Genomic DNA, 13,548 nt, shown 5'->3' with positions numbered 1-13,548 from the left:
CTGTGTAGTCTTCCAGAGATGGTATTGAATGGGAGACTCTCCAATGGTGGATGTGGTAGCGAGTGATCCGGAGTGAAGCCAAGAAACAAGTGGATCAAGCGAGTTAGTTCTGTCCACAAAAATGAAGATGGCTTGAGGAAAAGAAGGCAGGATCCGATCCGTGGAGACTTGGCCTGATGCAAGGTAGCAGCAACAAGAAGCAATTAGGGAGGAAAGAGAAGAGGGAAAGAGCCCGGAACAGGGAACACTGACCGAGCAAAGAGGGAAAGGTAGAAAAAGAGGAAGAAGCAGTTAAAGTCCCTACTTACCAGAAACGGTTGGATCCACGAAAGGCACAGAGAGGAACACGAAGATACGCGAGGATGGCGGCGGACCGCTAGTACAAGTGGCAAGAAGCCGAAAGCAAAGGGAAAGTCTGAAAAGGAGTGACGGACAAGAGCCGTGAAAGGACAAGGGAGTATGGAAAGGCGGAGTAAAACAGAGGTAAGGCAAGCGGGTAGGAGTAAGCACTACGGGGGGCAATGAAGGAGCTAAACTGAGTATTTAGCTGAGCTCTGGTATCACAAGGAGTAACAACACAGATACAACGCGCCGGGAGGTGGGCGGGGCTTGCTTAAATAACAAAGGCAGCAATGTTGGATGAGGACTGGACTGCTAAGTGAAGGTTCTCCGCGGCGAAAACTTCCACTTCTGCCATAGCTTCCAAGGATGGATCCTGACAGTATAACCCTTCTCCCTCCGAAAGCCCCCTGGTTTTCCCGGGTTTCTTTGGTGAAACTCTCTCAGTAATCTTGGAGCATGCAGGTGGTGTCTGGGTTCCCAGGTTCTTTCTTCAGTGGAGAAACCCTTCCAATGGACAAGATATTGGAGACTGCCTTGATAATACCGAGAATCCACTAGGTATTCCACTTCATATTCTTGTGGTTCAACTGTGGACGGAGTCTTGGTCGTCCGAAACTTTCGTGAGAAAGGATCCACCTTATATTCTTTAAGCAGTGAGGTGTGGAAAACAGGGTGTACTCTCTGGAGGTTCTTAGGCAGGCGGATTTCGTATGCCACTGGGTTTATTTGTTTCACTATACAATAAGGACCCAGATATCGTGGAGCAAATTTGCCGGTGTGTTTCCACTTGGATAGATATCTTGTGGATAACCAGACCCTTTGTCCGGACTTCCAATCTGGGTTGGGTCTTCTGCTTCTGTCGGCCCACTTCTTTTGTGCTAGTTGGCTGTCCTCTAATGCTTCTTTTGCCAACTTATGTACCTTCTTTAGTTCTGATAACCGGTCGTCTATGGCAGGAGATTTGGTGGGTTGCATTCCGGACCAAGGCATCTGCTGAGGATGGTAACCATAAGTGCAATAGAAAGGACTCATTCTAGTCGAGGTGTGGTAGTTGTTGTTATAAGCGAACTCGGCCTGCGCGAGGTAGGAAGACCAGTTCTCCTGTCTGTTGCTGCAAAAACATCTTAAGTACTGCTCAAGTCCGGCATTAAGTCTCTCTGTCTGACCGTTGCTCTGTGGGTGAAAGGCTGACGACAGTCCTCTGTGAATCCCCAACTGTTGACACAACGATGTCCAGAATCTAGAGGTAAATTGGGTACCTCTATCCGAAACTATGGTTCGAGGCAGGCCATGCAAGCGTACTATATGCCGGAGGAAGACTGAAGCAGTCTTTGGAGCTGACGGAAGACCTTTCAATGCTGAGAAGTGGGCCAGCTTACTGTATGAATCAATAGTTACCATGATTGCGGTCATTCCTTCTGATTTTGGTAGATCGACAATAAAATCCGTAGACACGTGTTCCCAAGGCTGGGTGGGTAGGGTAGGTTGTTGCAGTTTGCCCTAAGGTTTGCCTGTTTGGTATTTATTGGTAGCACAAATCGGGCAGGTCGAAACGTATCTCTCTACATCCTTGTGGAGTTCTGGCCACCAAAACCTTCGACTTATGAGATCCTGGGTCTTCTTGATACCGGGGTGTCCAGCGAGGGGGGTATCATGACACCAGGAGAGGATCTGTTCCTGAAGTCATTTAGACGGGAGAAACAACCCAGTACCGTGGTAGTACAAACCATCATCGGCCAGATTGACAGTGGTTGGTATGGTTGATAACGAACCGTATTGGGAGGTAAGTTCTTGCAAAAAGAGAGAGACACCTGCCGTGATCTTAAGGTTGGGAAATAAGAGATCGTGATCTTGATTAAGGTCAGTTTCTTCTCCTGGACATCTGGAGAGGGCATCTGCCATCTTGTTCTCTGATCCTGGTAAATAGGTGATGTTAAAGTCATATTGAGAGAAGAAATATGCCCATCTAGCATGTCGGGCGTTGGTACACTCCATCTGCTGTAACACGCTGAGGTTACGATGATCAGTTCGTACTTGAAATGGGTGTGCTGCTCTTTGTAACAAGTGTCTCCACTCTTTGCATGCCAGTTTGATGGCCAGTAGTTCTCGTTCTAAAACCGAGTAATTTCGTTCGCTTTTGGTCAGAGTCTTGGAATAATATGCTATTGGATGCGTGAGACCGTCTTCTGCCTCTTGCAACAGAATGGCTCCCACTGCTCCCCCCGAGGCATCAGTTTCCATTATAAATGGTTGTGTTTGATCTGGTTGCACTAGTATGGGAGCGGAGGTAAACAGCTCCTTGAGCTGTAAGAAGGCTCTTTTCTGTTCAGGACCAAAGGCGTACTGTACCCCTTTTTTAAGGAGACCTGTAATGGGTAACATCAAGTTAGAAAAGTTGGGGATAAATTGGCGATAGAAATTTGCCAAACCTAGGAAAGACTGGATCTCTTTGGCACTTCTTGGCTCCTTCCAGTCCAGGATCGCCTTTATCTTTCCGGGTTCCATCTTGATCCCTTCCTTCGAGAGGACATAACCTAGATAAGAGACAGAGGTTACTTCAAACTGGCACTTTTCTGGTTTGACCAGGAGGTGATTTGCTCGGAGTCGATGTAACACTCTTTTGACTTGTTCACGATGGTCCAGTAGTTCTTGAGAATAGATCAATATGTCGTCTAGATAAGCGACCACCGAGACAAACAACATGTCGGAGAAAATCTTGTCGATAAACCTCTGAAAGACCGCAGGGGCATTTACCAGGCCGAAGGGCATAACCCTGTATTCATACAATCCGAATGGGGTCCGAAATGCGGTCTTCCACTCGTCACCTCTCCTCACTCTGAGGATATGGTAGGCTCCTCTGAGGTCCAATTTGGTGAAGTAAGAGGCCCCTCTCACAGCTTCTAGGATGTCCCTTATGAGTGGCATAGGGTAGCGATCGCGGATTGGGATCCGATTTAACCCTCTGTAGTCTATGCAGGGACGTAGTTCGGTGGTGTCCTTTTTAGGAATGAAAAACAGTGAAACCCCCCCTGAAGACCTTGATTCCTGTACTAGACCATTCTGCAGGTTGTCATCCAGATATTTTCTTAAGGCCTGTTTTTCGGAAAGAGATAGGGGAAACACCCTGCCAAATGGGACAACAGACTCCGGGGTAAGTTCTATGGCACAATCCTCTGGACGATGAGGTGGTAAGAGTTTGGGTGTAGTGTCTTCGAAGACCTCAGCATATTCTTGGTACTGACGGGGAACCGATGAGACCACCTTGAGTTGAGGGGATCCCTTGTCCTTGTCCTTTCCTTTGACTCGAAGGGCAGATTGACAATGCTGTTCACAGTAGGAAGAATCAAAACGCACACAGTTGGTAGTCCAGTTTATTTGCGGATTATGTCTTCTTAGCCAGGGTATTCCTATCACCAAGGGAAAATGGGCTCCTCTAATGAGATCGAATACCAGCAGTTCCTGATGCTCTCCCAAATCCAGACGTAAGGGTATCGTCTCGGATTGGGCCTGAGGACAGGGGGGTACCATCCACTCCTTCTACTGGAATGGGCCTATCCTTCTGCTTAAAGGGGATCTGTTGTTCTCGAGCCCATCCTTCGTCCATAAAGTTCCCTGCGGCACCGCAGTCCAGCATGGCTAAGGTCTCCACACATGCAGTTTTGGTTGTCCACAGTTTGACTCGAAATACCATCAGCTGTTATCCTCACTTAATTCTGTTGGTCTGGTAAGGTTGCAAGGACTGTATCTTGTCCCCCCGAGACCTCCCTTGCAAAGGACCGAGGGTGGAAGTTTTCCTTCCTTCTTGGAGGAACTTCCGGGCAATCTCTGAGGAGGTGCTTTGAAGAGCCGCAATACATACAGAGGCCTGAATCCCTGCGTCTTTTGCGTTCTGCAGGCGTGAGAGGACCTCGGGTTGCCCCTATCTGCATAGGTTCCTCTCGGGTGGACGGTTCCCTCGAAGGGTGAGGAGCTGGGCTGGATGAAGGCTGGCTAAGACGAGGTCTTCTCCTTTCCAGGCGGCGTTCGTTGAGACGATACTCTAATTGGAGAGTGAGTGACATGAGATCTTGAAAGGACGGAGGTCGAGCTACTCGGGCTAACTCATCCTTCAACTCATCCTTAAGTCCCCTCCGAAAGATCGTCTGTTTGGCAGATTCTGGCCAATCTGTTTTCGCCACCAGTCTCAGGAAGCGAGATATGTAGGTCTGTACATCCGTGTTTCCTTGTTCTATATCTAGTATTGCTTCAAAAGAGGTGTACAAAACCTCTGGACGATCGAATCTGGCTTTGAAAAGGTCCACAAATGAGTCATAATTAGCCAGTGTGGGATCATTTATTGTTACCAACGGGGTGGCCCAGGCCAAGGCATTTACGGTGAGATTAGCTATGAGGAACCCCACTTTCGCTCTGGCTGTTTCAAAGGCGTGGGGACGAAAGGCAAAATATACGTGGCAGGCGTCTAAGAACTCCTTTAGACCGCCTGGATAGCCATCATATTTTCCGAAGGATAAAGGCATGGGTGGTAGGTCTCCTTGGTCCTCCCTATGTAGGCCTACTTGTTGGCGTAGGGCGGCATTTTCGGTTTTCAGGGATTGGACTTCTAGGGTTAGTCCCTGCAATGCTGCCACCAACTCCTGATACTGTTCAAGGGAAGCCATGATTCTGTCTTGGCGTTGTATTCTGTCAGACTGTTCACCCTCACCACGCTTCTCCTCACCTGTGGCTTCCTCTGGCTTGTCCTTGGAGTGTTTGGATGATCTTCGGGGGGTTCTGGTATCTTCCTTTGTAGACTTGTCTCTGGACCGCCTGTCATGCAAGTAGGGTCTGGCTCCCTCGGAGGCCACCTCGACAGGAGGTGGGACCTGTCTTGGGGGGCCCCGAGGAGCGAAAGCCCCGCGACAGGGAAAAAACCGATGGGCGGTAAAAAACCCTGTGTAGTCTTCCAGAGATGGTATTGAATGGGAGACTCTCCAATGGTGGATGTGGTAGCGAGTGATCCGGAGTGAAGCCAAGAAACAAGTGGATCAAGCGAGTTAGTTCTGTCCACAAAAATGAAGATGGCTTGAGGAAAAGAAGGCAGGATCCGATCCGTGGAGACTTGGCCGAATACAAGGTAGCAGCAACAAGAAGCAATTAGGGAGGAAAGAGAAGAGGGAAAGAGCCCGGAACAGGGAACACTGACCGAGCAAAGAGGGAAAGGTAGAAAAAGAGGAAGAAGCAGTTAAAGTCCCTACTTACCAGAAACGGTTGGATCCACGAAAGGCACAGAGAGGAACACGAAGATACGCGAGGATGGCGGCGGACCGCTAGTACGAGTGGCAAGAAGCCGAAAGCAAAGGAAAAGTCTGAAAAGGAGTGACGGACAAGAGCCGTGAAAGGACAAGGGAGTATGGAAAGGCGGAGTAAAACAGAGGTAAGGCAAGCGGGTAGGAGTAAGCACTACGGGGGGCAATGAAGGAGCTAAACTGAGTATTTAGCTGAGCGCTGGTATCACAAGGAGTAACAACACAGATACAACGCGCCGGGAGGTGGGCGGGGCTTGCTTAAATAACAAAGGCAGCCATGTTGGATGAGGACTGGACTGCTAAGTGAAGGTTCTCCGCGGCGAAAACTTCCACTTCTGCCATAGCTTCCAAGGATGGATCCTGACAGCAATAGAGTTGTCTCTGGTGTGTCATGTGATATCAATCAGGAAGAAATAACCTCATCCTAGCCACACCATGGACAATATCAGAAGGAACAACCACTGATTGACTAAGGGATCAGGTGACACGTCACTTTCAGCAGCCATCTTGGATTAATGACATCATTTACAGCGGCCATACTGAATTGATGACATCACTTCCTGTGGCCATCTTGGATAGGTAGAAAACTGGAAAAAGATTGTCCAGAGCAAAATATATTTGAAAAAATGTGTATCAAAGTTTATTGAAAGTGATACCAACAATTTAAACAATGGTGAGTCAATCACTAATAATTAAACACTAATCATTTTAATACAATACAATAGCTAAAATTGGCTAAAACATTATCACACATACTTGCCATTCATAGTGCGCTCATTCAAACCCAACTCATCATAACGTGACATACATCCAAAAGCTAAAAAACAAAAGAATCATGCTGAAAACCTATGGGGAAGAGGAATTCATGACTATTCCCCATAAAACAGACATTATTATTATGTTCACAATCAATAGAATTAACAAATGATCTATTGACAGGGTGGATCGGAAGGAAAAGTGCAAAAGATCACATCCCTGTAGGGTTTATCTCTCAGAGGCTAGAGTTATCCTGCCCATTTCAGTTTTCTCATCTTGGATAGGTGACATAACTTCCTGCAGCCATCTTGGGTCAGCCCTATCTCCAGCTGAAGGACACAAGAGGCTCACCTGGGAACACAAATCAGGAAGAAATTGCCTCATCCCAGCAGCACCAAGGACAATATCAGAAAGAACAACCACTCATTGACCGGGTGATCAGGTGACAGGAGTGGGCAGTACCTTCTTGTTTTTGACTTCAATTTTTGTCTGGAACTTTATTTCCAGTGGCCATCTTGAATTGGTTACATCACTTCCACCGGGCATCTTGGATTGGTGACATCACTTCCTGTGGCCATCTTCGATCAGCCTTATCTCCAGCTGAAGGCCACAAGAGGATCCCCTGGGAACACCAATCAGGAAGAAATCACCCCATCCCAGCAACACCAGGGACTCTTTCTATTCACAAAACCTACTTCAACCCTAACTTTACACATCCTCTTCTCACATCAACCCCCAGTGCCTCTATATTTCTTAGACGCAGCATCGCTATACTTCTACATCTATCTTTCTATTGCTCTTTGGAATGCACAGTTTGTCTGCAATAAATCCAGCTTTACCTCCAACTTCTTCCTTTGTTGTTCTCCTTCTCTTGACCCCATTACACTTACTGAAACCTGGATCTCTCCCTCTGACTCTGCAACCCTTGCTGCCTTTCATGACCCTACCTACACCTTCACTCACTCTCCCCGCCCCACTGGCAGGGGTGATGGTGTAGGACTGTTTTTATCCTCCAAACTTCCTATCTCTCCTACTCCCCTATCGCCTGCTAATTCTTCCTCATTCAAATACACTATCTCCACAATCACTGCCCACTATGGCATACATATTATCTCTCTCTACCGGCCACCTGGTCCGGCAGGTACATTCTTCTGGCTTCTAACCTTTGCATTCTACCAAGAAAGCTCTCCTCAATATCAGCAATTTCATCTCTTTCTCTCGGCATGAAAACCTTTAATCTATTCTTATTCTTCTCAACACACTATGCTGCCTTCAATATTGTTGACCATTCTGACCGTTCCTCTACAATATTTCTCCTTGGAATCAGAGATAAGGCCCTTGCTTGGTTTGCTTCATACCTTGCCCCCAGACACTTTCAGGTGACCTGGAACAGCCTTACCTCCCCACTCACCCCCTCACTGTTGGATTTCCCCAAGGGCCTGTCCTAGTTCTATGCTTCCGCTATTGGTGCTTGGATCTCCTCTCAATTCTTTGCTGGTGAAACTCAGATTTTCTTCTCCTTTCACTCCTTATCCGATGAACTGTTATTAAAAATGTCCAACTGTTTCTCCACCATCAAGTATTGGAAGGCATCTGACTCACTTATGCTCATCTCCACTAAGTCTGAAGTTCTCTTCTTCACAGCCAAACAGGCTACCTGTTCCGCTACTTCTCCTCTTCTCTTCTCTCCTGACTATCTTCCTTACTCTGCTTCCGATCATAAACTTGGTATCATCTTCAACCCATCACACAACATCTCGCTCTTCATCTCCAAATCTGCCACTGCTGCCAGACTCAACCTCCTCAATATGAGAAATATCTGTCATCTTCCTTTCAATACTGCTAAACAGCTGATCTCCTCCTTAGTCCTTTCTAGATATGAGTTCTGTGCCAGTCTCCTCTATTGCCTTCTCAACTATGCTTTTTCGCCTCTGGATAGATTGGCTGGCTGTCTATGAAACAAAGAACTTAGTATGAACTTCTTCTCATCATCTTCAAAACTATCTATGGACTCGCCACACCCTACATATCTGCTCATCTCACTCCCTACTCTCCACCTCGCTCGTTAAGATCACACTCAGCTCACGCCCATGCCGCCACTTGAGCCCCCTATTCTCCTTTTCATTTTCTCTCTCTCTCTCCCAACTCTGAAATGCTCTTCCTCTCCCTCTGTACTACACCAACTCTACCACTATTTAAATCACACCTCAAAGCTCTCCTTCTTTCTGAAGATTCTGTTTGCTAGCACTCTACACTACTGCATCACCCTGTTTTCCTCTCTCCCTACCCTTCAAGGACAACTTTACAGCACTTTTCTGGCACCGCTCCATCCTTAATTCAGCACTTTCACCTCCATCCCATTCCTTTGTCGTTCTGTCCAGTCCTCGTCACTGGTTTATGTTTTCACTGTCCCCTGCAACATCTTATCTTCAGGTCACATCCTCTCACCCACTGTAAATGACCCATGTCTTCTCTGTTATCAGTGGTAAATTCTGTAAGTGTTTTTGTGCCAGAAATGCATTGCTTTCCCTGTGATTTTTATTAATAATAAATCAATAAACAATAGAACATTGGTCCAACAGGTCCCCAGTTGGTTGGCTATAGGCAAGTACCAAGAATTCTTTCCACATCAACTATGACTCTTATTTTAAATGAGGCCTAAAGCCTACACGTGATTGGTGAAACGATATACTGTTCCTGAGACAGTTGCTCCACTGTTAAAGATATGAACATCTTTATTTGAAAAATTAGCCAGTTTCACCCTTGTTTTAATTAATGTTAATTAACGCGCTTAATACCTGAGACTAGTCTCTAAGCACTAGACCAGCATTGTATTACTCTGTGTTGGCTTCCTTACAAGACACACGCCTTGCCCCTGCGCTATCCTACTCACCCGTTTTGTTAGTTTCCGTCCTGTGGAGGGTTCTGGCTAACACAAATCAAGTGCTTGAGTGTTTTAGGACTCAGGTGGGGGCTTCAGTGATCATGAGAGTCCCAAGATGCTGACAGAAACTGGATGGACACAAAAAAGGTCTAAAGTAGGCAGAAAGGAAGAAAAGGAAGGGGTCTCCTGCTTCTTTGGAGTGTTGGGACTGTACCAGGTGGGAACGTTGTCCATGACAGGGTGGTTCAACAGTGATGCAGCAAAAACAGCAGGGAAGCCGCTCTGCATTTTCCAGGAACTGACATTCTTTGCCCAACAATACTAATCGCGTTTATAATGTACTGCATGATAGTTCCAAACCTGCTGATGCGCTCTTGTCACAATTCCCTCAATGTGTCTTGATTTCTGCTTTGGGTCACACACTGCAGGCTTTCACAGATGCAGCAGTCAATAGAGCAGATGGGGTTGTTGGTCCCATGAAATCAAGGGAACATGGCATTGACACAGGGTCCTTGTCTGGTTCAGAGGTTCCAATATCCACAAGTTTCTGCCGAGAGTCGTTGTCAGGAATGATCCTCGTGTGCTGAAAATCTGGCAGAGATTCTGATAGTACTTCATCAGCTGAAGTGTAGTCTTTGTACCTCAGGGACTCACCTCAGCAAGAGAAAAGTAATAAGAAAGGCATTCTCTCTTTATAGAGGCCGAGGGCAAACTCGGTTTCAACCACAGGGATGTAGCCATTCAAACATTTTAACAGCCACCCAATCATTGCAAGTTTCCCCTCTGCAGGTCTGTTCCAAGACCTTTGGTTGGTATGTGTATTCCCAGTCAAAGCACCAGACACCCTATCACACAAGTCCTATCCAGGCAGATTATGCACTGACATATATATCTATTTATTTTTTGTATAGCACTTTAGACCCATGGGCCTCTAAGCGCTCACAAGACAAAAACATGAAACATGGAGGTCAAAACACAGGTGGGCATAGCAAGATTTCTCTGCCGGGGAATGCCCATATAGGTCTCTAACTGTGCCATCCAATGTGTCCAAGCAGGGCCCGACATATTGGGTATTTCCAGAGAACAACCATATCTAGTGAGGAAAGCCCCGGGATGTCGCCATTTGTTTCACATTCACACACACACACGTGGGAAAACTGGTCACCCCTGCAGTATAGTCTGCACTCCAACTACAGATAGGTAATCAGCCACCAACCAATGCATCCATAGGGGAATACTCCCTCAGGACAAAACAGAATGCATGCCATACCCTGCCCCTGCCCATGAGAGGCGTATGGTATATCAGGGGCATACCAACAACAGCTGCACCACTGAAGAGGTCTCTCCGAGTGGGGGGACTCATCAAGGAAAAGTCAAGTAACCAGTTTGTGTTGTACTTTGGTAGGCTCTTTAGTCAAGGTCTTTACTGAATAACCACACTGCTTTAGATTGACACATAGTATTTCTGCTTTTGTGTGGAAGCACCTGTTAGAAAGGTACAATCATTATCGGGCATGTGGAGTGATATGAATCCACCCTGAGCAGTGTATGTCTATTCCAGGGCTTGTGATAAGCCTTGACAGTCAGAACACCTTCTTCACATGCCACTAGAGTGTCTAAGCATGTGTTCAGGGATCATCAAGAGTCGCATGGATTTGAATGCTTTCATGAATAGTATTTATGAATCCAATACATCGTTGCATTTTCTCTGGTTGTGTCAACGTGTGAAAAAAAGTCTACTCCACACATTGCCACAGCAGGGATCCAGAAGTGGATGCAGCTGTTCTTACTAATGTTGCCTAGAAAGCTTCCATTCGTCACCATGTCATTATTGTGTGATATTGAAACTGTTTACTGTGATCTGGGGTGATACTTTTTGTTATTTCAATCGTTCTGATATACTATTTTGTGTGCATGTTTGCATTAATGTTTCATATATAAATATACTGTTTTACAGTCTGCCTATTTCTATGTGAGCTTGACTCCGTGCCATATCCTTTCTTCTTTCTCTCCATGTCTCCCTCTATTTTATCCTCCCTACTGATGTACCCCTGGCAGCCATTTTACTCTTCCCTGCAGCGAGGTCTGATTAATGGCAGAGTAAAGCAGTCTCCCCAGATAGCGAGCAAGGCTTTCTTTATCCCTTGCCCTTGCCCCCAGGCAGACGCCTGTGTTGTAGCACAGCTAGTGAAAGGATGTATGACATCTCAGGCAACGTGTCTTTTGTTAATTCTGGAGCCATTCTGGTGATCCCTTAGTGCCATTTCGGGGGTGGCACACAAGGCAGTTGCCTGCATGCGATAGAACAAGCCCTGTTGTTTACAAAAAGCGGGGCGACCCATACCCCTCACAGCCCTCGAGTCTATATGTCTCTGCAGGGAACAACCAGTGATACACTAAAACCAGTGGGCCCGTATCCTTTCCCCAGAGAGGCAGAAGACATTTGCATCATAGCAGAAGTAAACCGTATCCAAAGCATCTACAGATACATGTTACCCCGCATCCACCCAGGTTACCCTTGATGCTCAGCATCAATGCTTTTTAGTGTGGCCCGTAAGTCTAGCATAAGCATCTACAACCTTTGGTGCTCCGGACGTTTTGGACTTGAAAACTCTTCAGGCCTAGCAACATAGTCAGTGGCGAGGGAGTATGGGAGTTGTAGGACAAAACCTCTGGGGGGGGCTGAAGGTTGCAGACACCTACATTGCTTTAAGACACTTCATGAGACGTGATGCTCCAGGGGATGCCTGGACCCTTTTCAAATACACAAGCGTCCATCAAGGGTAATTTCCTTAAGCGTAATCTTGATAGCAGGGGCTATCAGTGTTCAGCTGGATGCCATCTGACAGACATTGAAAGGAAAGATCTTTCTGGAGATTTGGGTATTACAATCACAATTACACACTGACTTACTCCTCCTTGTTTTTGAGGTACTCTCCAAGCGTGCAGAAGGCTAGCCAGCTTTCAAGTACTTTATTCCCGGGGGGGCCCTTCTTAATTCACCTAAAGCCTCCGGAGCCATACATGGCAGAATCAGTAATATCTTTATGTCTTCAAGTCTGCGCACAGCATGCTGCGGCTGGGATTGCATGTGCGTACTATGAAAACAGGAATTTATTTTCTCTACTGACAATTACATTTGAACCTGAAAATAGTGAAAGCATGCCAGCAATCTATGCCTTCAAAGTGTGCACATGCCATTAAAAGCTACATGTAACTGAAAGTTATCCTTCATTATATATCAACTTCTTCCCTCTCTACTCAGCGCTCCCTCAGAACCTGCCATAGACAGTCAAAGGCATATTTTCCAGACATTCTGGCCTATTACATGCAATTCAGGGCCAATTCTTTTTTGCATTGTTAATATTTTCCAGACCCACATGGCGGCTACAACCAATTTCTTTCCTTCTGCTTTGCAGATATAAATGAGTGTGAGAGCAACCCGTGTGTGAACGGCGCATGCAGGAACAACCTGGGCTCCTTCATCTGCGAATGCGCGCATGGCAGCAAACTGGACTCAACCAGGCTCATCTGCATCGGTGAGGCTTCTTTTACTTCAAAGCATTGGACAACGTTGCGCTTCTACTGTGCGAGTACCAGGCGTGGATGAGAGCTTTGATTGGCACTTTGGAAAGGGGATTGGTTTAGGAGAGATTCCATCCGGAGTTGAATTTAATGGGCATCCAACTACCAATTTTCATACTTGTGCCATTGACATTGAGGGCTGGGCGTTGCAAACTGTGTTGCCAAGCTACCAGAGAATTGAACATGTGTTTAGTAAAATCTAAGGATCACCATTATGTGGGAATGCAAAAAGTTGGTTATTAATACCAATCTGGCCGTTGATCACTGGCGTCTTCCAGTACACTGTAAAGTTTTATGATAAACTGTTATTAGGTATGTTGCACTCACTGCCTGTCCCTGTGGACCAGAATCCTTTCAAAAAGGGAAAGCTTAGAAACTCACCTAACTAGCAATCCAACGCCTAGGCACATGGTAGACCGACACTACTTGAGGTTCTACACAATACAGAGCAACCTAGCTAGTCCTCATGTCATGAATGGAGGTTTTGGCAGGAAACACCGCCGTTGTTGAGCAAGCGTCATAGTGCTCAGGGGTAACGAGAGAAACAGGATATCATCTGTTCTTGTCCCTGACATTAACGTGAATTCAGACTGACTTGCATATCACGCTACATAAATATAGCACTGTATCTACATCTCTGTCATGGTTCTATATTACATTTTTCCAAAGTAAATCACTTCACATTTTTGCATTTTT

At 46.3% G+C, this 13,548-nt stretch overlaps 1 protein-coding gene across 1 annotated transcript in view; it reads left to right on the top strand.

The window, feature by feature from the left end:
- FBN2 (fibrillin 2) overlaps positions 1-13,548 on the top strand; it is a 1,178,594-nt gene that overhangs the window by 824,180 nt on the left and 340,866 nt on the right. Inside the window, exon 20 of the mRNA XM_069625622.1 lies at positions 12,687-12,806. Coding sequence (XP_069481723.1) covers positions 12,687-12,806 — 120 coding nt within the window. The remainder of the gene's footprint in view (positions 1-12,686; positions 12,807-13,548) is intronic.

Source organism: Ambystoma mexicanum, chromosome 6p, assembly GCF_040938575.1.
Source record: "Ambystoma mexicanum isolate Mex_15411 chromosome 6p, UKY_AmexF1_1, whole genome shotgun sequence".
Taxonomy (NCBI): domain Eukaryota; kingdom Metazoa; phylum Chordata; class Amphibia; order Caudata; family Ambystomatidae; genus Ambystoma; species Ambystoma mexicanum.
The sequence above is the reverse complement of the archived record's forward strand: the minus strand, read 5'-3'. Positions and strand labels throughout refer to the sequence as shown.